The 24,565-nt window shown below is 47.3% G+C and overlaps 1 protein-coding gene and 1 long non-coding RNA gene across 7 annotated transcripts in view; one reads left to right on the top strand and one right to left on the bottom strand.

Annotated features, from left to right (window-relative positions):
• Window positions 1–837: 837 nt before the first annotated feature.
• Window positions 838–7,823, bottom strand: KLF10 (KLF transcription factor 10). Of its 2 annotated transcripts, none has more exons than XM_005563841.5 (4): window positions 7,666–7,823; window positions 4,237–4,470; window positions 3,224–4,133; window positions 838–2,443 (listed from the first exon to the last, which is right to left on the bottom strand). In XM_005563841.5, the coding sequence occupies exons 1-4, from the start codon at window positions 7,699–7,701 to the stop codon at window positions 2,184–2,186; spliced, it is 1,440 nt and encodes a 479-aa protein (XP_005563898.2). In that variant the 5' UTR covers window positions 7,702–7,823; the 3' UTR covers window positions 838–2,183. The 2 variants fall into 2 exon arrangements, with proteins under 2 accessions (XP_005563898.2, XP_045254511.2); XM_045398576.3 differs by having other exon boundaries at window positions 6,051–7,823.
• Window positions 7,824–8,272: 449 nt separating this feature from the next.
• LOC102126327 (uncharacterized) overlaps window positions 8,273–24,565 on the top strand; it is a 55,591-nt gene continuing 39,298 nt past the window's right edge. For 4 of the 5 annotated variants that reach the window (XR_006700479.2, XR_010577426.1, XR_010577428.1 and 1 more), the window contains exons 1-3: window positions 8,273–8,745; window positions 15,077–15,264; window positions 19,318–19,451. This is a non-coding gene — a long non-coding RNA (uncharacterized lncRNA). Of the gene's footprint in view, window positions 8,746–15,076; window positions 15,265–19,317; window positions 21,597–24,565 lie in introns of those variants that run through there. The other variant, XR_012416572.1, reaches the window with a different exon arrangement.

Here is a 24,565-nt window from a genome sequence, read left to right on the forward strand (position 1 = left end):
CAAGTAGCATTTACAGCCCTTAGTTTTTTCTACTGATGAGTGACTAACAAGTGTTTCTCTTCAGAAGTGGATTACTTTTCATGCAGCTAAAGTACCAATATGTTTATTGCATTTAAGGTATCACTTAATTGTCGGAGTTAACTTCTAGAGGTGAGCAATTTACTCACTATTTAATAAGTCAGCCTTCTTTTCATTTGCCACAGCAGTTTCATTGCTTGTAATTATTCACTGTGGTGTTCCCTTCAACTTGAATACTACTTAACAAGATTTTATTGAGAGTCGGGGCTGTATTTCAACCCCAAATCACCAAAATATTCAAGAATGCTTAAAAAGTAGCACTTTGGGAGGCCAAGATGGGCGGATCACTTGAGGTCAGGAGTTCGAGACTAGCCTGGTCAACATGGCGATACCCCGTCTCTACTAACATAAAAATTAGCCAGGCGTGGTGGCGTACACCTGTAATCCCAGCTACTCTGGAGGCTGAGGCAGGAGAATCACTTGGGAGGCAGAGGTTGCAGTGAGCTGAGATCATGCCACTTGCACTCCAGCCTGGGTGACAGAGTGAAACTGTGTCTTGAAAAATAAAAAACAATGTTTAAAAATTAAATGTGGTTTCTTAGAACTGGCTGGTTCACATATTACCTCACCAGATAAATAGATACTTGGCCTCACTTTGTATACTCTCTAAATCAATTCATGTTAAAGACATACTCCTACAGTTCTAAATTTGAATGAGATCCTTAGAGAAATTCAGACACTAAGTCCTTGGATAATAGAAGTGATCAATGTCAAGGTGAGAGTTGAGAATGGTTTTTAAGAAATGCAATGACCATTCTATATACCAAAGGAAATTCTTTATTGTAAACAAGATATAAAGTACAACAAAAGAAATATTGTGCAAATTGTAAGTCACAAGGAATTTTTTTAATTAAAACTTTTGTTTTCCAAGGGTCCAAGTTTTGATGTCAGAAATCTACACCCAATATACAAAAACAATGTTAAATGGGAAGATATAGTGACATTTTTCACTATATATTTTAAGCAATTTACTTTTGTTTTGCCACTGTGTATATCATCCACTATATAACAGAATAAAAAAGAAATACTGTTAACAAAAGTGAATGTTCTAATAATAATTTTTCTACCCAACTACCTCCACATCCCCAAAAAACTCCTATAAATTAACAGGACAACATTTGTCCACCTGTGAATAATGGTCACTAATTTTCTAATTCCATAAAGCACACATTATATCCTCATAACATAAAGGTACTTTACTGATGACATAAGCCATCTTTTTCAAGAAGTTATCTAAGATTCTTAATATCCCTTCTTTACAATATATATTTTCATCTTCAGATTTTTTTTCTAAACAAAGTGCAGTGTATCTTAGAGTCTACAGAAAACACATTGGTATACAATTTTCAAATCTACACAAGAAACTGCAGGCAAACTAAAGTTCAAAGCATAATGAAATGCCTAGATACAGTCATTTGTTAAACTTTCAAAACAAAAATACAAAAACAAATTGTAGCTGTGCTTCAAAGCAATTAAATTAAGGAGGATTCCAATTCTTTGGGCCCTCTTAGCAATATACAGCCGTTCAATTCCAAATATTCACAATAGTGTAAAAACGACAGTTCTAGATATATTTAATCACTACATCCACGATGTTGACTGGAAAGACTAGGAATAATAAAGAAGATAACTCTAGAAAAAGATGACAATATTTGTAATAATACAAACTGATTTTACATTTCCATCTCTGTACCGTAATGTTTATTTCTAGCCTCCATATTCTTGAAACCAGTGCTTTAGAAGAATCACATTGAAAAGTTGGTCTCAAGTATAAACAGCAAAAGTAAAGTAACAAATATGCACACAGATTCAAAATCTGTGCTACCTGTGTTGACCTCATCTGAAACCTTCAAAAAAATATTCAAAGGAATAAAAGCTTTCTCATCTCTCTTATGTGATAAGAAATGAAACCTGCCATTCTGTGACCTGCCTGTGGCCGAAGCCCTTTTTGTCACCTAACCCAGGAGGGGCCTTCGCGCCAGGCTATGGGGCTTCTGCTTTAAGCCCATGTTGTGGGGCCACAGACTTGCAGTGGAAGCATTTTTACATCACCACTGGCTCCCGCTGAGACCAAAGTTAGTTCTGACTCTTCACTTTCCAGTCTGTCACTGTGTGGGAGCAGGGGTTGGAGGTAGAGCAATGTCATTTAACTTGCTCACTTCCATCTGCCAGTTTGGTAGTTTTTTGGCTGATAGATGGCGCCGTGCATGCTTGGTCAAATGGTCACTCCTCATGAACCGCCGGTCACACATGGGGCACGCAAATTTCTTCTCACCCGTGTGGGTTCGCCTGTGTCTGGACAGTTCATCAGAACGGGCAAACCTCCTTTCACAACCTTTCCAGCTACAGCTGAAAGGTTTTTCTCCTAAAACAAAGAAATACAAATCATTGTTATGCATAAGATTGTGGTAAATTATATGTTCAATTCTATCTAAAAGTATATGAGGAGACATATTTTAAATAATAAAAGCTAATAAATCAAACCATCAAATGAATACGAGATATGTATTGCTCCAATTTCAACTTGTCACTCGATCACATTTACAAAACTCTTCTCCTCATGAAATAAGGCAGCCGGGTGGGGTGGTATGTATCTGCAGTCCCAACTACTCAGAAGGCTGGGGCAGGAGGATAGCTTGAACCCAGAAGTTTGAGACCAGTTTAGGCAACAGAGCAAGACCTCATCCCTTTAAAAAGCCAAAAATGAAGACTTCCAAAAATGAAAAGACTTCCTGACTTCAACTATGATTCAAAAGCTTTAAAGATACCTTATTAAAGTAACTACTCAGACATCTACAGAATCATCATTTGAGAGACTGAAACAAAAGCACATAAATCAAGTCTTTATTTATACACTTATTTATTTTTAAATTATTTGTAGAGATGAGGTCTCACTATGTTGCACAGGCTGCTCTTGAACTCCTGCGCTCAAACAATCCTCCCACCTTGGTCTCCTAAAGTGCAGGGATTATGGCACTCGTGAGCGGCCTCCAATAAAGCCTTTTGGAGGACCTTGCACTGGTAAATACCATCCTCTAAACTAGCTAAGGCAAGTTCTTCCTTATCATCCTGGGTTTAAATGTGTGATCACAGCCAAAACCTCTTCATTTAAACACTAAAGACATAAGTAAGAAGTGGCTGGTACCTGTGTGCGTCCTCGTGTGGGCCTTCAGATGGGAACTTTTAAAGTATGTCTTGCCACATCCTGGGTGGCTACAGATGTGACTTCTTATCCTTGATGAGTCAATCTGAGGAGTGACTTTTGCTGCTGAAGGGGAAAACCCAGGAGCAGGGGCAATGGGAGAGAGTCTGGTGCCATTCGGGCTCACCACTGGAGGCTTTGAACTTTGCACAACGGGCTGGGGTACCACAAACATGACGGCGCCTTTGGGGACTTGTGTGCCCATGAACACAACAGGGGGGCAAACGGCTGGTGGCTGGCTAGGAGTGCTGGGAACGACTGTTGTCACAACAGGGTTGCTGGCAGGAAGGGGAACCATCTGGCAGATGACTGGCATAGGTGGCACTCCCCCTGCAGATACTGCAGGTGGAGAGACCAACACTGACTTCTGCTGTGGGGACACGGGGGCTGGCTGAGACCTGCAGATGACCGTCTCTGAGGAAGGCACGGAAAAGTCATAAAGTGCAGCACTTGCTTTCTCATCAACATCTGCCACTGTGCTTCTCTCACATTTGGATCTGTTTGGTGACACAGCGGCACATGGTATGTTCTTTCTTGCAGCCTCAACAGTTAGGTGGGTTCTTCTTCTAAAAGAATTGTCCTGATAGTTGAGGATGCTGGCTGCTTTCACTGGGCAGGACTGGTGGTTACACAGCTGGGCATCAGCTGTATGACGAATCACACTTGTTGCCTGAGCTTTGGGGAGTTTGGGGGCAGATCCTGGGCTCTTTTCTTCCTCTTTGAAAGGTGCAGCAATGTGAGGTCTGGCAGTATCTGAGAGTGACTTGAAGTGTACAGTAGATGGCGCTGGTGCCATCAGATTTGACACTTGAGAGGGTTCAAAGTCAGAAGGACTGTAAGGTGGAGTCAAACACTAAAGAAAAGGGAAATACATAAGCATGAGAAATCTACAGTTTATTATGTAAATTTTAAGAAATTCTGTAATTTACATCTATCTTAAAAATAATAATACTTACAAATGCTGGGATTGTATGAAAATCAGGTGTTCCAGGAAGCAGATTCTCTTCCTCTGACAAATCAGATACTGGTGTAACCGGTCTGTTTTCAACGTATTTCTTAAAGTCAGACTTCCAACTGCAGCTCATTGACATAAGTGCTTCTACAGCTTCAAAATCACTTTTCTCTGCAGTTTTGTTCCAGGAATACATACTCTCTTTTGGCCTTTCAGAAATCATTTTCATTCTTTCTTCCTATAAAAACAAGAGGAAAGTTTATAAGCATATTTTCTGTCATCCAAATGACACACAGAGATATGAGCAAATACTGTTTTTTTTATTAACAACTCACACAACTTTCCAAGTTAAAATCAGAAATAATTTTCCTCTCGCACCTACTATGATACTTAGGAAGTTCAGCTACACTTGTTAGGTAGGTAACCCAAACCTCACAGTAGTGGCAATAAAATCTTCCTCATTCTTTCTCTAACACTTAGACTTTAACATTGATATCCTTTCATGGGAGAGAGGCACACCTAGTCCCTTTAAGGGGACTAAGACGAAAATTATCAATGCATTTGTGATCCAAAAAGAGAAGTATTTGGCTAAGAAGAAAAAAAAGTGTTTTATAAAGACTTTCCAGAGTAGCTACCTGCAACTAGAGTCGGACAAAATAAGGGAGAGTGCTGCGAAAACTTTATCTTTTAAAAATATTACAGGTATGGTATGAGGTCTTTTGAGGTACAAATTCCTGATAGACAAAAAGAAAGCCAAAACCTTCTAATAAAGACAAAATGTAGTAGAGCTCTGGCCTGTTGCTCTGGGTCTGACCTTTGGAAAGTCACTTTGCACTTTGGGATAAAAATCAAAAGATAAGGGATCCTCAGGGTATCTTTCAAGTTAAAATTGTACTATTTAAGATCTAAAGTTATTTGGTAACTTGATTATGGTGAAGAAAAATCAAGTGAAATACATAGAAAAAAATTCCAACGCTTATTTTAATTAACTTTCAACCTATTCATATTTGTGCTCCCTTTTACTGAATCTATTTGACACAATGGTTTGCCATGCATAACTACAACTTAGTTAATGCAAAATTACTAAAAACTGGATAATCAAAAAATGTAACATTCTACTTGGAATTTGCGAAAACCGACTTTAAAGAGTGAGCATAATCAAAGTAGAATATATTTTAATTCCTTAAAGAACTGCTTGATGACAAAATAACAGCACATGTTTTGCACTTATGTGTAGACCTCCTACCTAATGTTTTATAGTAAACTTCTTTGAACTACACTACAAGAAAAGGTACTACCCACCATTTCTCCTATTTTTCATTAAAAAAAAAAAAACAACTGTTCAGACTTGTTTGGTCAAAGCAGAGATTGTGTAAAAATACCAAAAAAAAAAAAAAACAAACAAACAAACCATTCTTTACGTTGCAAGGGACTATTCTCAATACTAGTTTTTCAAAAAAGCATGATGCTTTCGTGTTGAAATCCTGACAACGAGCCATTGCTCTTGAAATATCGCTAACAATGCAATTGCATAATCGCGCCCGCCTTTATGTAAGCTGCAATGGACAGCGCGCGTGTGTGTAACAGCCCCAAGACGCCAATGCAAAGAAAGGAAAAAAGAAAGGCAGGCGGCAGGGAAGGAGAGCGTGAGCTGGGAAAGACAGGAAGGGAAACAGGGAGGGGAGGAAAGGGAGTGGGGCGCGAGGCAGGAAAGGGAAACGCGGGCGGAGGCGCTGGCGGGGGAGGCAGACGAGGGGCGGGGGTGGACGGCGGGGGAGATCCTCGCTGGCCGGGACCGACGGATGGGGCCGCCCTAACCTCAATGAGGCTCGCGGGTGAGTCACTGGGAACATTCCTCGCCGCTCGCACGTCCCCGCGTCCCTGCCCCCGCCATTGGCCGGCCGGCTCGGCGGCCCGGGCCCGGATTGGCTGTGCGGCCCGGGGCGGGGGCGTGGGCGAGGAGGGGGCGAGGCATGTGAACAAAGCGTGATCAGCGGCTGCTCCGGGAGGCGCAGGAAACGTGAACTGGGAATTGCCGCGCCGTCACCTTTCCCCTACTTCCTGAGCCTGCGGGCCCCCGCCCGCGCCCGACCCGGGGGAGGGGCCGCGGGCGCCGCCGCCAACCGCCCCGCCGTGCGCGCCGGGCCCTCGGGGAGGGGCGGGGCTGCGGGCGCCAAGCTCCGGGAGGCGCCCGCCCCTTCCAGCTCCCCGCGAGCAGCCGTTCCCTTAGGAACCGACAGCGGGGCCGGGCCTCGCTCCCGCCCCTGGCGGAGGCCGGGGCTGGGTCACTCGGGGACGAGAAGCTCCCCGGGCGCACCCGCTCCCGACCCACCCCCGGCCTCCGCCTCAGATGCGGGAGGAGGAGCCAGGTCCCCGCGGAAACCCGGCCGCCGCCCTCCTCCCGCCAGCAGCCCCCGGGAACCCGGCCGAGCCCTCGGCACTTCCCGCCCACGCGGCCCACGGGACCTCAGACCACCCCGTCTCTCCCTGCAGACGCGGCGCCCCCTCCCCGTGGCTTCCGGCAGCTCCAGGCCCCTCCCGCCGCGCGTCTCCACGGGTTCCCAGACGTGCAGCCCCCACAGGCCCCGGCTCCAGACGCGCGGCCCCCGCGTCTCGCGGCCCAGCTCCCCCCGCCCACCTTCCCGCCCCAGCTGCTAGGTCCCGCTTCCCACCCTCCCGCCACCGAGGCGGCTCCCCGCCTCTTCCAAGGGGTCGTCAGAAGGCGGCCACCTGCCCCTGGGGTAAGAGTCTCCCTCCAGACGTCTGGAGGAGCAACTCGTCCCCCTGGGCGGTCGGCGGGCCCTCGTGTCATCCCCTGCGCCGACGCCAGGCGCCCCTTCCCCCAGCCGCCGGCTATCTGCTGAGCAGCCCCCGTCCTCCAAGCGTGGGTTCAGACCCCCAGGATGGGTAGCCCACTAGCCTCTCCTGTGGACACCCCGCCTCCCGAGTGCTTGCGAGCAGCCCACTCCTACCCTGGCTCGCGTTCCTGAGCCAGACCGGGCATCTCTCCTCGGTGCCAGGTGCAGGGTAGCCCCCTTGTCCCTCCCACGACTCCCCTTACATGCCGTACCCCAACCTCGCTGCAGGGCAACAGCCCCCTCCTCACTCCTCCCCCGCTCCACAGTCGTCCTCCTCCTCACCAGCCCTCTCGGGTCTCCATGCGGAGTTGCCCCTTCCCCTCCTCAGTACATCTAGAGCAAGACCCCTGTCCCCGTCTCAAGATCCGAGCCCCCGGCTTCGACCCCCTCCCCAACACACACGCCCTCACTAATGCCCATAGTCTGCAGGCAGGAAGCCCTTTCCTTCCCCACGACTCCGCTGCAGCCCCGATTCTCAGGCGTGGCTGATGTCAGGGGCTCGGGGTTCGCGCCCCCTTTGACCCCCCCAGACACTACCAGGCGAGGAAGCACAGGGGCATCCCCAAATGACTTACCGCAGTCTGCTGGAGAGAGGCACCGAAGTTGAGCATGGTTGGCTGCTTGGCCGCCGGCGGCAAGCTGACTGGCTGCTAGGCTGCTGGCTGCTTGGCCACAGACGGGCGCCCGGAGACACTCGACGTCGCTCCCGCCGCCGCCGCGCTCAGCGCCGTCTGCCCCCTCCCCATTCAGGTAGCCGCTCAGCCTGCCCCGCGCTGCGGGCGGGGGCGGGGGCGGAGCCTGAGGCTGGCCAATCAGCGGCAAAGGTGTGTGAGGCGCCGGCCAATGGGCTCGCGGGGCCACGCGTGATCAGCGACTGCCCGGCAGCGTGAAGCTGGTGTCAGTGGAGCGTGTACACAATCCCCGGCAGCGTGTTCCCTCGGCCCTGCCCGGGGGAACTCCAGAGGCCACCTGATTCAGTGACGCCCCCCGCCCCTCGCCCACTCCTCGCCCCTCGTCCCCCGCCCCTGCCTAGAGAGGCGGTGCAGCGGGCGGGGAGGCGCGGCGACGGCAGCGCGCCCAGGCACTGCGGAGGGCCGGCCCCACGTGGGGGGTGGGGAGGGATGCCCGCTCCGCCCAGTCCCCTCAGCGCCGGGCCTCGTCTCAGCCCGCCACGGAGTGGGCGGGACGCCAGGCAGGCGGGGGACGCGGCGGCTGCCAGCTAAGGGGCCGGAGCCAAGAGATTTGCCTTGGAAGCGCCATCCTCTTGCGCGTCTGATGAGGAAGCAGAACCCGGTGACCGACTGAGCTGCATTTCTGAAGCATTTGCTGGGTTTTGCCTCGCTGAGCCTCGGGGAGCACTGGGGCGCGGGATGGGGGACCCTGTCACGAAGCCGACACCTGCTCGCGAGCCCCTCCCCCGCTCACGCCGTGCCGCGGGCTCGCCCTCCCCATCTGCAGTGCCCGCAGCGCCTGCCCGCCCCGCCCATCCTTCCTCCTGGGCAACCGAGAGGATGGCGTGAGGACTCCTGGAAGCCCCAGGGGCGTGGTAGGGAGCCGTAGACCCGAGTTTTTATCGTCGTCTGGCGCCGACACTCGGCTGCGGAATCGAGTTTGAGCTCGGTGTAGCTGAAGTTTAAATTGTAGCTGTTTCAAAGGTGGACCCCATCTCACCCCCACCCCCGACCAAGACCTCTGGAAGCGTCCTGCCTGGAAGCCGCTTGTGGGGAGGGCTCTCCTAGGGTCTCCAGGCTCCCGCTGGAGCACGCCTGGAGGTGGTTTGTCGGCCGTCCCCAGAAACCGCCACCACTACCGCCCCACCCACCCGCTCCAGCCGGTGGGAGGCAGGCTGGGTTTCTGAAAGGAAGCCGCCCGCGTGCTGCGCCCGGGGCTGGGGCTGGGGCTGGGCCTTCTGATCAGGAAAGCCCATGGCTCTGCTTTGGCACGGATTTGCCCCCTTTTGGCCGTTTGTGCGCGATCACAGCAGCTGTTGTTGGAGAGGAAGGCAGTGATAACGGGGCTTAAAGCAAATCGGAGATAAGATCTCCGATTTAGACAGGCTGAATTTAAGGCAAAATTCACTGTCCCTCCTGCGAGCACTCACGTCTCTGTAACTGAAAGGCTGGTAATGCAAATGGCATTTCTATCCCAATGATCACAGAATGAGCCTAGAAAGGGAATTAATTGTTTTATAAACTGCCAATGCTATCTGTATCTTCCGATGTTTTTTTTTCTAATATTATCTAAGGCCCAGGCTAGCGAACAACAGCAATAATAATGATAATACTGTTGGCCAGGACCAGAGAGGCCCAGGGCTGCGGGGATGAGGACGGAATGGCCTCTTGTCACCGCCCCTCCTGAGTCTGCTGGAAAGGCGCCAGCTCAGCAGCCCGGCAGCTCTTCCTGCCTCTCCCCACCCCATGTCCCTGCTTCTGTCTGCGGGGTGTCCCTCCCCACAGGCTTCCTTCCGCCTGGGCTGTCCCATCCTGTTGACCCAGCCTGAGGGCTGGAGCAGCTGGCCCTGGACACTGCGGCGGGAGAGGAAGCTCCTGTGTGCCCCTCCGCAGGCCTACCTTCCTTCCTGTCGGGGCCCTCCCCTGGGGTGGCTTCTGCCAGACCCTCCAGGCGAGAACCCTGTCCCTTCCTTACGAATGTGGGGCCTGCTGGCCTGGCTCCCCAGCTGGCTGAGAAGCAGGGAGCGGTCTTGACTTGTGAGAGTGATTCAAAACAGGAAAGAAAAGAGAAAAGGGGTAGGAGGAACAGTGTGGTGGTGGCACAATTCCTAGAGATTCAGAGAAAGATGTTTCCCGGGCTCCTCAGATTCAACATATCCAAAACTAAAATTGCTGTTTCTACTCCTTCCCGGATGCAAGCCTTGCCTCCTTCCAGCCTTCACCTTCTCTCTCAAAGCCCTGGATCTGATTGGTCCCCAGGACCCAGCAGTTTTGCCTCAGAAATGTCTCTGTTCTCATTTTCCATTTCTACCCTGGAAATGTTGCACTAGATCAATCTGTCATCAAGTCTTGCTCGGATTAAACAATCTGCAATCCCCCCACCCAACCTCCACCCACACTCCAGCTTATTTTCCACTGCCCAAGCTCCACACTGTGACTGGAATGGCTTTTTAAAAGTCATGATCCAATCATAACATTCTCTCCTTAAAAATGATCCGTGGCTCCTGTTGCCAGGAGATGAAAGGCCATTCAGTTCTGAGCTATCCAGTCTGCCTCCAACTATAGGACTCTCCCAACCCTCCCCACCTCGTCTCCCACCCAGACTTACCCTTGCCCACAGCCACAGCAAACTGCTTGCTGTTCCTCAAACATATGGTGCATTTTCATGTCTCGGTGCCACATCCTCATTCAGGAAACAGTGTTGTGCATGCCTTTGTTCATTTATCCACTCCATTCGACAACTATTTGTTGAGCATCTACTGTGTTCTAGGCACTGTTCCAGGCACAGCAGCAGTGAACAAGGCAGGCCAGGGGAGACAAAGATAAGTACACGTCAAATATACACATACACACACACACACACACACAAGTACCATGAAGGTAAGTTCACTGCAGTGCACCAAATTGTAACAGGGTGATAAGACTGGGCAATTGGTTTGGTATGAAATACAGGAGAAGCCGCTCCAAGGAGATGTTTAAGCTGAAAACCTCATGAGAGGATAGAAGGATCCCAGGCAAGTGCACCTAAGTAGAGGGAGCAGCTAAGGCAGTCTTATAGCAGGAAAGAGCTGGCCCCGTGGGATGCAGTGTGGCTGGAGGTGCAGAGGGTGTCAGGGAGAGTGGGAGGGGATGAGGTTGGAAAGTAAGGCAGGAGGAGCTAGGCTACTGAGGAAGTTATGGGTCATGGTTTGAAATGGGGATTTTTTTTCTTTCTTTTTTTTTTTCAGACAGTCTTGCTCTTTCACCAGGCTGGAGTGCAGTGGCGCGATCTCGGCTCACTGAAACCTCTGCCTCCCAGGTTCAAGCAATTCTACTGCCTCAGCCTCCTGAGTAGCTGGGATTACAGGCACACGCCACCATGCCCAGCTAATTTTTGTATTTTTAATAGAGACGGGGTTTCACCATGTTGGCCAGGAGAGTCTCAATCTCTTGACCTTGTGATCTGCCCTCCTTGACCTCCCAAAGTGCTGGGATTACAGGCGTGAGCTACTGCGCCCGGCTGAAATGGGGATTTTCTAAGTACAAGGGGAGGCCATGTACAAGAAATGTACATATGCATCCCTGAAGGCCTCCTTTGCCTTCTTGGCTTTCAAGATCTTTGTACCACTGTCACCTGGTTGAAGCCGTCCTTGATAACACCAGGATGAATTGATGGTTTTCCTTTGCTCCCAGCGTACATTGTCCACACCTTCATGCTGGGAGTGGAGCAGTCATTTTGCAAGAAACATTTTTTACAATACTGAATCCTGCCCATGCTCCACCCAGATCTGAACTCCTGAGATGGTGATCATGTATAATCATCTATTTTTTTTTAGCCAGGGTCTTGCACTGTCACCCAGGCTGGAGTGCAGTGGGGTAATCACAGTTTACTGAACCCTCAGCCTCCTCTGCTCAAATGATCCTCCCACCTCAGCCTTCTGAGTAGTTGAGACTACGGGTGTCTGGTTTGAAATGGGGATTTTCTTTCTTTTTTTTTTTTTTTTTTTTTTTTTTTTTACAGACGGTGTCTTGCTCTTTCACCAGGCTGGAGTGCAGTAGCGCGATCTCGGCTCACTAAAACCCCCACCTCCCAGGTTCAAGCAAGCACTTGGCTAATTTTTTTTCTTTTTTTTTTTTTTGAGAGTCTTACTCTGTTGCCCAGGCTGGAGTGCAGTAGTACAGTCTCAGCTCACCGCAAGCTTCGCCTCCTGGTTTCAAGTGATTTTCCTGCCTCAGTCTCTGAGTAGCTGGGATTATAGGCACCTGCCACCACGCCTAGCTAATTTTTGTATTTTTAGTAGAGACAGGGTTTCACATATTGACCAGGCTGTTCTTGAACTCTTGACCTCAAGTGACCCACCTGCCTTGGCCTCCCAAAGTGTTGGCCTCCCAAAAAAAAGCTTGGCCTCCCAAAGCTCTACAGGCGTGAGCTGCTGCACCCAGCCTTGGCTGATTTTTTTTTTTTTTTTTTTTTTTTTACTATTTGTGGAGCTTAGGTCTCACTGTGTTGCCCAGGCTGGTCTTGAACTCCTAGGCTCAATCTATCCTCCTTTGTTGGCCTCCCAAAGTGCTTAGATTACAGGCATGACCACCACACCCAGCCTATAATCATCTTTTTGATCCAGTATCTGTTCTATACAAAGCACTCAAGTTTTTTGGGTTTTTTGTTTGTTTAATGGAGAAAGTAATTGTAGATTGTCTGAAGACCCACTGGAGTTACAGACAGGATATGTACAAACACCTAGGTGGACGTGTGGGTCCTTCTATGCCTTTCCCTTGGCTTGTGTCATTGTAGGGTCAGACATGGAAAACTGTCATCTTGGGCATATATATGGTGGATATGGCTTGGCTCTGTCCCCACCCAAATCCCACCTTGAACTGTAATCCCCATAATTCCCACTCGTCGAGTGGGGGACCAGGTGGGGAACTTAGGCTGTTAAGGAAAGCAGCCCAGAACATGAAGTGCCTTTGCATGCCATACTAAGGAATGTATAAGTGGAGCTTTTATCCTAAGGACAAGGGGGACCTGCTGACAGGTTGTAACAGGGATGATGGTATAGGAAGCTCATTCTGGCCCAGTGTGGAGAATGGACCAGAGGAGTGAGGGTCTGTCACCATTGAGAAGGCTTTTGCAGGCAGCAAAGATGATGCTGGCCTAAACTAAGAAATGGTGGCAGGTCTGCAGAGGATGGAATAGAGATGCCAAGAGCAAGCAGGATTCGGTAATCAATTGGATGTAGACATAAGGAAGAGGGTAGTATTGAGAACTGCCAGGTTTCTGGCTTGATTCACTGTATGAAATAGAAGGGACCACAGAGACGTAGTGGGCTTTGGTGGAAAGGAAGAAAATGCCATATTTCAGGTCTGGAGCCCAACAGAGAAAGATCTAGGCTGGAGATTAAAATTTTAGCAGGGTGTAATGGCTTATGCCATTAATCCAAGCACTTTGGGAGGCTGAGGCAGGAGGATTGCTCAAACTCAAAAGTTTGAGACCAGCCTGGGCAACACAGGGAGACTTCTGTCTCTACAAAATGTCAGAAAATTAACCAGGTATGGTGGTGCGTGCCCGTAGTCCCAGTTACTTGGGATGCTGAGGCATTCATTGCTTGAACCCAGGAGGTCGAGGCTGCAGTGAGCCAAGTATAAAATGAGTATGTTGAAAACTGTAGCTGTCACTGCAGAGCTGAAAGAAACACACATGGACTGTTTCAGTTATCTCTTGCAGTACAGCAAACCACCCCAAAACCCAGTGACACTCCTGCGGACAGAAGCGGGACCATGGAGTGGAGGGGAGGCAGCCTGGGCTGCGCTTCTATTTATTGTTCATGATTCTGTGGGTCAGGGCTTGGGGATGGCTCATCTCTGCTCCATGTGGTGTCAGCTGGGCCTGCGTGACTGGGGCTGGCAGGTCCCAGGTGGCCCTGGTCATGTGACTGGAGTGTTGGTCCTGGCTGTTCATTGGGGTGCCTTGGTTTTCTCCATGTGGCCCTTCTCGTTTCACATGTTCTCTCATTATTCAGTTTAGCCTGGGCTCCTCTGCCTTGTGGCTAGTTTCCAAGAGGATAAACACAGACATTTCAAAGTCTTCTTAAGATCTAGGCATGGAAGTCCCACAGCACTGCCCCAGATTCTCCTGGTCAAAGCAAGTCACAGGCAGGGCCGGCCCAGAATCAAGGGTTAGGGTAACAGACTTTACCTCTTGATGCAAAAATGGCAGAGTCACAGTAGAAAGGTTACACGGGACAGGAAGGGTTGTGGTGGGCTTTTAAGCTCATAAAATGAAGTTCATAAGATTACAAATGAAGCCATTATATTGATAACACAGTTATCCAAATATAAAAAGATAGGCTGGATGAGGTGGTGCACGTTTGTAATCCAAGCACTTTGGGAGACTGATGCAGAAGGATCTCTTGAGCCCAGGAGTTCAAGACCAGTCTGGGCAACATAGGAAGACTTCATCTCTATAAATAATAAAAAAAATAATTAGCCAGGCATGGTGGCACATGCCTGTAGTCCCAGCTGCTCAAGAGGCTGAGTTGAGAGGATTGCTTGAGCCTGGGAGGTCAAGGCTGCAGTGAGCCATGATGGTGCCACCACACTGCAGTGTAGGTGACAGAGAGAGACTTTGTCTCTAAAAAATATAAAATATTACACATGTATACACATATAGTGTGGTATTTTGGCATTATAGTGCTGCTTTAATACATTTATTTCTTTTATTATTATTATTATTATTATTATTATTATTATTATTTTTGAGACAGAGTCTCGCTCTGTCACCCAGGCTGGAGTGCAGTGGTGTGATCTCAGCTCACTGCAACCTCTGCCTCCCATGTTCAAGCGATTCTCCTGCCTCAGCCTCCTGAGTAGCTGGGACTACAGGTGCATGCCACCACACCGGGCTAATATTTGTATTTTTAGTAGAGTGGGATTTCACCATGTTGACCAGACCGGTCTCGAACTCCTGACCTCAGGTGAGCCGCCATCCTCAGCCTCCCAAATTGCTGGGATTACAGGTGGGGGCCACACTGCGCTCCACCTATTAACATGTTTAATAACAAGATCTAGTGTGGGTCTAACAACTGAGGTAATAATGGAGTTATCATGAGCATAAATGAGATTTCAAGGTCTGCAGTAGGTGTTATGCAATATGGAAATATCTGTGATTTCTCATAGTGACAAAGTCACAGGTCACAGGTCCTGCTGAGCCTAGTGTGGTTTGTTTCCTATAGTTATAGTAAAGAAAACGCTAGGTGTGGTTAAGAGGTTAGTGCAAATAAAAATATGAAATATTTTTCTTAGCCAAGATCACAGACTCCTTGAATTCTATCCACAGATGCCTTGGGAGTCTGAGGAACCCCAGATTCAGCACCCCTGCTTAACCTGCTTTTAAGAAGAAAAAAATGGAACTTGGTAAACTTCACTCAAAGGAGAGACCCACTAATACCTCCACCTACCTCACACCCAGTGAAGGTCTGGCTGTCCCTCTTTCTTCATCTGTTCAGGCTGCTGTAACAAAATGCTGTAAGTGGGTGACTTATAAACAACAGACATTTATTTCTCACAGTTCTGGAGGCTAGAATGTTTGAGATTAAGGTGCCAGCAGATTCAGTGTTTTGTCAGGGCACTGTTTCTCATAGATGGAGTTTTCTCACTGTGTCTTCAGATAGTGGAAGGGACAAACAGGTTCCCTTGGGCCTATTTCCTAAGGGCACTAATCCAAGAGCCCGCATGACCTAATGACCTCCCAAAAGGCCCCAGGTCCAAGTACCGTCATCTTGGGAACTAGGATTTGAATCATAAATTTTGGAGGACACAAGCATTCAGACCATAGCGTGCTCTGAACTCCTAACTGAGACTTGCAGTGAAGGTAGAGAAGAAGGACTGAGGCCAAAAAGCAGTCAGCATTTTTGGTTCCAAACCAAATTTGCCATATTTCAGGTCTAGAGCCCAACAGAGAAAGATCCTGAGGGCTGCAAGACTTGCAGACCTCGCCTCCAGTGGGCAGCTGGAGTGAGGAAAAACAAGGCATGGGGTGAAAGGGATATAAACAAAGTATGGCCTTGGGGGTTAAAAAGTCTGTTTTCATGGGGTTCTTCTGAATATTCTTGGGCCAGTTATTTTAACCTGCTCAGCTTCAGTTTCCTCAACTGCAACGTAAGATTTACATAACTATACCCAAGGAAATCAGGGGTGTTGAGAAGAGTTTAAGTGAGATAATCAATGTGAACATGTTTGGCAAAGACTGAAGTAGTGCTATTCCAACTGTAATGTGCATGGAATCCCTTGGGGGTCTTGCTCAAATAGGTTCTGCTTCAGTGATTCTGGGTTGGGCCCCAACATTCTGCATTTCTACCAAGCAGCATCCCAGGTGGTACCTAAGATGCTACTCTGAGGACCACGCTTCGAGTAGCAGGGTCTAAACTACTCTACAAATGTGCCTAATTATTATTGCCTTTTTTTTTTTTTTTTTTTGAGACGGAATTTCGCTCTGTTGCCCAGGCGGGAGTGCAGTGGCAGAGTCTCGGCTCAGGGCAACCTCCACCTCCCAGGTTCAAGTGATTCTCCTGCCTCAGCCTCCTGAGTAGCTGGATTACAGACATGTGTCACACCCAGGTAATTTTTGTATTTTTAGTAGAGACAGGGTTTTGCCATGTTGGCCAGGCTGGTCTCAAACTCCTGACCTCAAGTGATCCATCCACCTCAGCCTCCCAAAGTGCTAGGATTACAGTCTTGAGCCACCATGTATGGCCCTATTATTGCCATTTTAATATTCTACCCTCTGACCCAAGGAAAATGATAGCTGAAGATAGGGAGGTAGGCCCAGCTCATCTCATGAGGCCAGTCTTCTGCTCAGCAGGACACGCTGGTCTTGGAACTCCACCTCCCCTTTGCTGCCTACCACCACCAGGTCATGATGAAGACTGGCCACAGCCAACTCAAAGAATGCTTCAAACCAAGTCAGTAGAAACTAGTCAAACATGGGGGGTGGGGGCAAAGACTGAATGGGATATTTGTGCAAAAAAAAGAAATGTATGCAGAAAATATTTTGCATTTATAATGCAGAATATCTCACAAAATTCCCAGAGAATACAACATATGTTTCATCTTCTGGTTTTTTAAGTAAGATCAATCATTCCTGCACAATTCTTTGAAAGCATCCCCTTTCTCATGGCTCTCATGAAGTGAAGAGCCTTTGATAGCTCCTGTTGTTTACATTTACTCTAAGCTTCTGTCTAAGAATGACCAGGAGCAGAAAGGTCAGTGCAGCTGAGAATGTGGAAGATATTATAGAACTCTTGGGCACTGTTGGAGGGAGTGTCAACTGGAACCAGTACCACCACTTAGGAAAGCAATCTGGCTTTAGACAGAAGCTTAGAGTGAATGTAACCAACAGGAGCTATCAAAGGCTCTTCACTTCATGAGAGCAATGAGAAAGGGGATGCTTTCGAAGAACTGTGCAGGAATGATTGATCTTACTTAAAAAACCAGAAGATGAAACATATGTTGTATTCTCTGGGAATTTTGTGAGATATTCTGCATTACAAATGCAAAATATTTTCTGCATATATTTCTTTTTTTGCACAAATATCCCATTCAGTCTTTGCCCCCACCCCCCATGTTTGACTAGTTTCTACTGACTTGAGATGTTGAGATGAAGCATGCACATATCCTATGATCTGTGAAAAACTCTGGAATATATATTTTTTCCAAGGAAGTTCTCCCACAAGTTCATAAGGATGCTCATCATGAAACTGATTGGGGTAGCTGGATGTTGAAGGCAGCTTAGGTGCTTATCAGTAGAGAAAAGGATTAATAAAATATGGCAGATGTGGACTGCTGAATACTAAGTAACAGTAAGAAATAACCAACTGGAATTATACTGCAGCACTATAGATCTTTAAAATCCAGGGGTAGCCAGGAACAGTGGCCCATGCCTGTAATTACAGCACTTTGAGAGGCTTGGATGGGAGGATTGCATGAGCCCAGGAGTTTTCAGATCAGCCTAGGCAACATAGTGAGACCCTGTCTCTACAAAAACTAAAAAAATAGTTGGGTGTGGTTGCAGATGCCTGTAGTCCCATATATGTGGGAGACCGAAGTGGGAGGATCACTTGAAGCTTGGAGATTGAGGCTGTAGTGAGCCAAGATCGCATCACTGCACTCCAACCTGGGTGACAGAGTGAGACCCTGTCTCAAAAAACAAACAAAAAAATACCGAGGGGTAAGGGAAAAACATAGGAAATAGGAAAGGATATATAGTACATTATCATTTTTGTAAAGACATCTCACCTAAAATAATATAACTTTTGTAAGAAGGCATCCATGCATATCTAAAGATATATTAAACATATTAAAGTAGGTGCTATGAATTGAAGGAAATATAATTAGGGTTTAGAGGTATAAAGGAAAAATAAAAAGTAAAATAAGGGAAGAACTTTGTTTGGATTAATGTTGAAGTACTTAAAAACTGAGCTTTTAATTCAAATTTCTTCACCTGCGGTAGAAAAGTATTAGAGCAAAATCACTCCTCACTCCCCAAACCCTGTTCTACCACAGTGTGTAGGGGTCTTCACAGTCCATCGCTGCATGACCTAAACCAAAGCTAGTTCTCCATCTCGGGTGCCATCTTCCTCACCATCACCTCACAACAGGTCTTTAACTCTTCCTCTTTGACATTTTTTCGCTAGAGTCAACTTCTTTTCGTCTTAGCTTCTTGCTACATCCACCTTCAATATGTCCCTAGCAGACAGGGCTGAGTCCCGGTGTGATGTGGACAACTTCAGATAAAGATGTATTAGGGCCAGGTGCGGTGGCTCATGACTGTGATCCCAGCACTTCGGGAGGCCAAGGCAGGGGGATTGCTTGAGTCCAGGAGTTCAAGACCAGCCTGGGAAACATGGTGAAACTCCATCTCTACAAAAACCACAAAAATTATCCAGGTGTGGTGGGATGTGCCTGTAGTGCCAGCTACTTGGGAGGCTGAAGTGGGAGGATTACTTGAGCCCGGGAGGCAGAAGTTGCAGTGAACCAAGATCGTGCCACTGCATTCCAGTCTGAGTGACACAGTGAGACCCTGTCTGGAAAAAAAAAAAAAAAAAAGTTAAGATGTGTTAGATCAGGGATTTGTCTTCTGTGGGTTTGGTGACACCACTGATTTGACATAGAACCTTAGGAAGTTCCTTCATTGTGCTTCTCTCCCCTGTAGCACATTCCACACAGCATGATCATCTGTAATTCAGGTGTCTCTGTTCTCCATTAGACTGTAAGTTCATGGAGGATCAGAACCTTAATTACCGATGTCCACTGCCCAGAACTAATCACATAAGAAGCCTGTCTCTAATAATGTTTGAGAAATGAATGGATTCCCCAGTCCCCTGAATCAGATGATGGAACAATTTGGCCTCTAACTAACTTACACATCTAATTCAAAACTTTAATTGGTTGTAGTTTCAAAGTACTTGTGTGATGGTCCTAGAGTATGCCACATAATAAATATGCAATAACAAGGAGAGTGTTGTCCTAGTTCTGAAGTCCTGGCATAAAGTACCATGTCCATATTTCCCTTTCCTTCAGGACGCTGAGAGAATGCATGTGTGCTCCAGGCAATGACTGGATGAAACAAAAAAGAGAGTCTAGATACCATTAAAGTGTTCGACTCTTGGATTCCTACGGTTTGGGATGCGAAGCAGAACTGGGTGAAACTGTAGGTGAGTGCCTGTGCAGGAAAATAGCGGGTATACATCACTGGCACCTTGCCTCTTTCAGAAAAATCAAACCTGTCTTCTGTGCAGTCAGATCTGGCGTGCCCATTACCAGCAGGGTTGGATATGTGCCTGGTTGGCTGCTTATGGGAAAGTCTGCATTTTTTCCACTATTGGAGTGATAGATACACGCAGCAGCGGCCACACCCACCTCCAGCCAAACTGTACAGCACATGACTCAGCATCCTGGGAATCTCCGGCCTAGCTCGGACTACAGGTGCACCCGTCCTGATTGGCACATTCTCCAGGAGGTGATCAGAGCCTCTTGAGATCTGGAGGGAGTATGGCCTGGGAGTGGGGAGGAGCAGGCTGTCGTGCCTGTGGGTAGAGGTCACAGGCTGTCATAACCAATGTGGACGAAGTGCCCAGTACAAGGCCTTGGGTCTCTGGAACTGGCTTTTCTTGTACTGATCACTTTCTCAAAAGGAAATGTTAATTTTAAAACGTGCTTTTTCATGGCTGCCTTTGTCGGACAGGGTGAAAGGCAGTGGTGAAAAAGCACATTTTAAAGGACAGGACATTGTTTCACACCCAGCTAAGTGGAATGAAAAGACCCTCACAGCCCAAGGGAGAGCAAGTAGGTGGTGAAACGGGTTCAGCTAGGGCCTGCCTCTAAGGTCCCATCGGCACAGCAGCAGCGGTGTTCAGTTCCAGAAGTCATTTGTGGTCTGCTGGGACTCCGGGTGGTTGGCTTCTGCTGCCTGCTGCTCCAGGATAGAATCCAAACTCCAAGCATAATGCAGAACGTCTCAACTTAAATTTGGGTATACGGCTGCTGCGGGAGTGGTGTTTGTTCCCTGGTGCATTCAGGTTTGAAAGCTGCCACCTGTCCAGCTGTAAGCAGGCTGGAAGGACTAGGAACGTGCTGCTCAGAGGTTGTTTACCTCCCCTGTTCCCCACTCCTGAGTCTCCAACCCTCCCTCTCCTCCCTTCCTCCCCCAATCCCGGGTCCCCACCCCACCCCTCCTCCTCCCCGACTCCTGGGTCCCCAGTCCCTCCACCCTCCTCCACTCCCTTCCCTGTCCCTGGCCTTCCCTCCCCTCTGATTCTCCTCCCACTTTCCTGGGTCTCCAGGTTCCCTCCCATCTCTCCCCAACCCCATCCCCACCCAGTCCCCAGCCCTCCCACCCTCCGCCCACTGCCTGTGGCCTGAGTTCACAAAACTCCCTTCACCTTTTGGGGCAGTGGGCTTTAATAATTCTTGGGATATAGCAACACTAGAAAAGGAATGGGATTAACTGGGAGGAAAAAGTGGAAAGATGAGGAAAAGGGCCGTAGTGGAAGGTGATATAGGTCCTTTAGCAAGAGCAAAAATTAGGAAAGATTAGTGTATCTCAACCTTGGCTGCATGTTAGAATCACTTGAGGAGGTCTTAAAAATCACCACTTCACGCCAGGCACGGTGGCTCATGCCCATAATGCTAGGACTTTGGGAGGCTGAGGCAGGTTGATCACTTGAGTTCAGCAGTTTGAGGCTAGCCTGGCCAACATGGCAAAACCCTGTCTCTACTAAAAATACGAAAATTAGCTGGGCATGGTGGCCCACACCTGTAATCCCAGCTACTCGGGAGGATGAGGCTGGAGCACCCTTTGAACCTGGAAGGCGGAGGTTGCAGGGAGCCAACATCGCACCACTGTATTCCAGCCTTGGTGACAGAGTGAGATTCCATCTCCAAAAAAAAAAAAAAAAAAAAAATCCCCACTTCAGCCACATCCAATACCAATGAAGGTGAGACTCAAGACGTGTGTAGTTTTTAGAGCTCTCCAAAGAGATTCTAATGTGCTGCTAAGGTTGAGAACCGTTGCTCCAGATTCAGACAAGACATTAAGGAAAGGACAGTGGCTCTGTTTGTTTGTTTCTTTCTGCTCGTTAGCTGAAGAATTAGACAATTGTCCAAATGATCGCTGGTGCTTGTGCACACTCTGTGTCTTACCACATCTGACGATAATTGCTATCAGGCAAGGACATTTAGTATGAATCCACTTAAAAAGAGAATCATGATTTTGTAATCAATGTGAAAAATGTTTGATTGGAACTTCCTACTGAGAAGTGAAATTAAAAGATATTAAAATATATTTTCTTAGTTTAACAAATCTAAATTATAATTGCAACTATTCATTAATTGTTACAAAATGAATTATATGTTAGTTACTTTTCTCAATATTCATTTCCTAATGGAATTCTATATGATAACATGTTTCACTTGGACTTTTAAACCCTATCATAGAAGAGGTGGAGTTTTTTGGTTGTGTTTGTTTTGCAAAATAAGAGTTTATCAGCGTGGGCAACATGGCAAAACCCCATCTGTATGAAAAAGTACAACAGCAATCAGCTGGGCATGGTGGTGCCTGTGATCCCAGCTACTTGGGAGGCTGAGGTCAGAGGATCGCTTGAGCCCAGGAGGTGGAGGTTGCAGTGAGCCAAGATCATGCCACTGCACTCCAGCCTGGGCAACAGAGCAAGACCCTGTCCCAAAGAAAAGAAAAAATATAAAAAAGAGTTTATTAGTTTTCCTAAAAGCCTTTTTTTATTCTTTGATATTTAAATTATTTTCTTTTGAAGGGCCAAGTGGCACTGTCTTTCTCAGCACTCTGCTCTTCAATTGTGAACTGGTCTAAACATGCCAAATCTTCATCTGTCAATGTCTTGACAAGTATTTGTCAATTTGCCAATATTACTTTTGTCACTTTCATGAAATCCTGTATCTTTTGCAAGTTTTGCAGCTTCACTCTGAAGGCAATTTGCATAATATTTACATTACATTTGCTGAATTTTTACAATGGCAAGAGACTGACCCACAGAAACCTAATCAGTGGGGCAGTAGTGTTAACTGAAGTGATGTTTTAACCTAATCAGTGGGGTAGTAGTGTTAGCTGAAGTGATGTTTTAATAGGGACCAGTTTTAAAAGTGACTAATATATGTATTGTGAATATATTATATTCACTAATATATGTATTGTGTATATAATGTATATAATATATTCACTAATACATGTATTGTGAATATAATATATTCACTATATATTAACTAATATATGTATTAGTGAATATTTTCACTACTGAACTTCCTAACTTCAAGGAATTGGATAATGAACACCTGAGTAATGATAAATAGACATATACTTATTGCATATTGACCCATATATACACAAAAGAGGTAACTGTGCACTGTAAAGTATATACTAGTTAACACAGATTATTGTACCTTGTACGTAAATGTGGCATTTCAGACAATGTTACTATTTCCTGTACCTGAAGGAGTAGGCATGTTAACTGAGTTTTAGTCAGTGTGTCTTCACAAAGGAAGTGACTGCTAGTTTTTCTATATAGTAATCATAATAATCTCTAATACTTATTGAGCTAAGGCTCTGCTCCAAGCCTATTACCGTATTTACAGCAGCTCTCTGACCAATATGAATAATGCTATCTCCAGGTTGTAAATGAGTTCACATGGATGCTCTATGTTGCTAATGCCTCTTGAAATAACTGGAAGCATTCTGCAACTGGTCTTCACCGGTAGAAAGCCTCTCTCCTTAGTCCAGCCTGAAAAAGCATTTCCTTGGCCCTGGACAGGAAGATAGCTCTGTATATATGGCTTTCTGGCCTGAACATTCATCTCAGAACCCTGAGCTAGGTTGGACTCCGCTGGCAGCAGTTCAGACCCCTCCCAGTACAGCCCCTTAGCCCCGCTTCTACACCCCAGTGCTCAGATGTCCACCAGCTCCTGAAGCACCTTGTTTTCTTTTTCTTTTTAAACAATTATAATTGTTCAAAAGTTTTTCCTTGTGCCAAGATTTTTCCACCCACCCCACCAATCCCAGTTCCGCTGTTGGGGAATTACTACCCTAAACCAATAGAATTCCTTTTCTTTCTTCTTTTTTTTTAATAGACAAAGGCTCACTCTGTTGCCCAGGCTGGAGCCTAGTGGCTCAAACACAGCTCACAGCAACCTCAAACTCTTGGGCTTAAAAGATCCTCCCGAGTAGCTAGGACTGCAAGTGCACACCATCACACCTGACTAATTTTTTTACTTTTGTAAAGAAGAGATCTCATTATGTGGCCCAGGCTGGTTTCGAACTCCCGGCCTCAAGAGATCCTCCCATCCCTGTCTCCCAAAGCGTTGGGATTACCGGCATGAGCCACTGCATCTGGCCTAGAATTCCTTTTCCGTGGGGATATTCTTCAAGGAGCGGAAGGCACTCACCTGAACTGTGGCAAGATACTCCATGCAGTGGGTATACACCTCTGAAGCACTTGTTCAGCAGGCTGTAAACCTAGAACCAGAGATTTTACTGGAATTGAGCAGTCAATTAGTGAAATAAATTAGGACCCATTGAATAAAGGTTAAAAACGGGCCAATAAATTACTTGTAAAATGTTTGCCTCATCTTCCAAAACAAAGGGTGGGTTTTTCCCCCAGACACCGTGTAGAAGGTGCCTGAAGCTATTAAGGAGAATGTGATAAAGGGTCATGAGGTTAATAACCCACCTCCCAGGCCTGGCTGCCTACAGTTTGAGATTCCCTCGGGGAAGTGCCTCTGCATCAGTTTGTTTTGACAGCTGACCTCTTTCTGAAGCAGAGGTTCTCTCAGAGATGGCCCTGGAGTCTCAGTGGCCACCATCTGGCTGGCTCCTCCCTTTCAGAAGGATGACAAGCTTGGTGCAGGAGAAGCAGCAGCCTCGCAGTTCTATTTTGCTGGGCTCAGATGAGGAAGGCAGGTGGACTGTGTACAGAAGGGAGGAGGCCATTTTTAGTTTCCTCCTTTTCTTATGTTTTTTGAGATGGTGTCTCGCTCTGTCACCCAGGCTGGAGTGCAGTGGTGTGATCTCGGCTCACTGCATCCTCCGCCCCCGGAGTTCAAGAGATTCTCCTGCCTCAGCCTCCTGAGTAGCTGGGACTACAGGCACCTGCTGCCACACCCATCTAATTTTTGTATTCTTAGTAGAGACAGGGTTTCGCCATGTTGGCCAGGCTGATCTCGAACTCCTGACTTCAAGTGACCTGCCCACCTCAGCTTCCCAAAGTGCTGGGATTACAGGTGTGAGGCACTGCTCCTGGCC

The sequence above is a fragment of the Macaca fascicularis genome, chromosome 8 (genome assembly GCF_037993035.2).
Source record: "Macaca fascicularis isolate 582-1 chromosome 8, T2T-MFA8v1.1".
Lineage (NCBI taxonomy): Eukaryota > Metazoa > Chordata > Mammalia > Primates > Cercopithecidae > Macaca > Macaca fascicularis.

Coding starts and splice junctions, on each gene's coding strand:
- KLF10 (XM_005563841.5), bottom strand. CDS start 7,701: ATGCTCAACTTCGGTGCCTCTCTCCAGCAGACTGCG. Junction 4,471..7,665: donor CCTCTCTCCAGCAGACTGCG/GTAAGTCATTTG, acceptor TTGTTTTTATAG/GAAGAAAGAATGAAAATGAT. Junction 4,134..4,236: donor TTCATACAATCCCAGCATTT/GTAAGTATTATT, acceptor CCTTTTCTTTAG/TGTTTGACTCCACCTTACAG.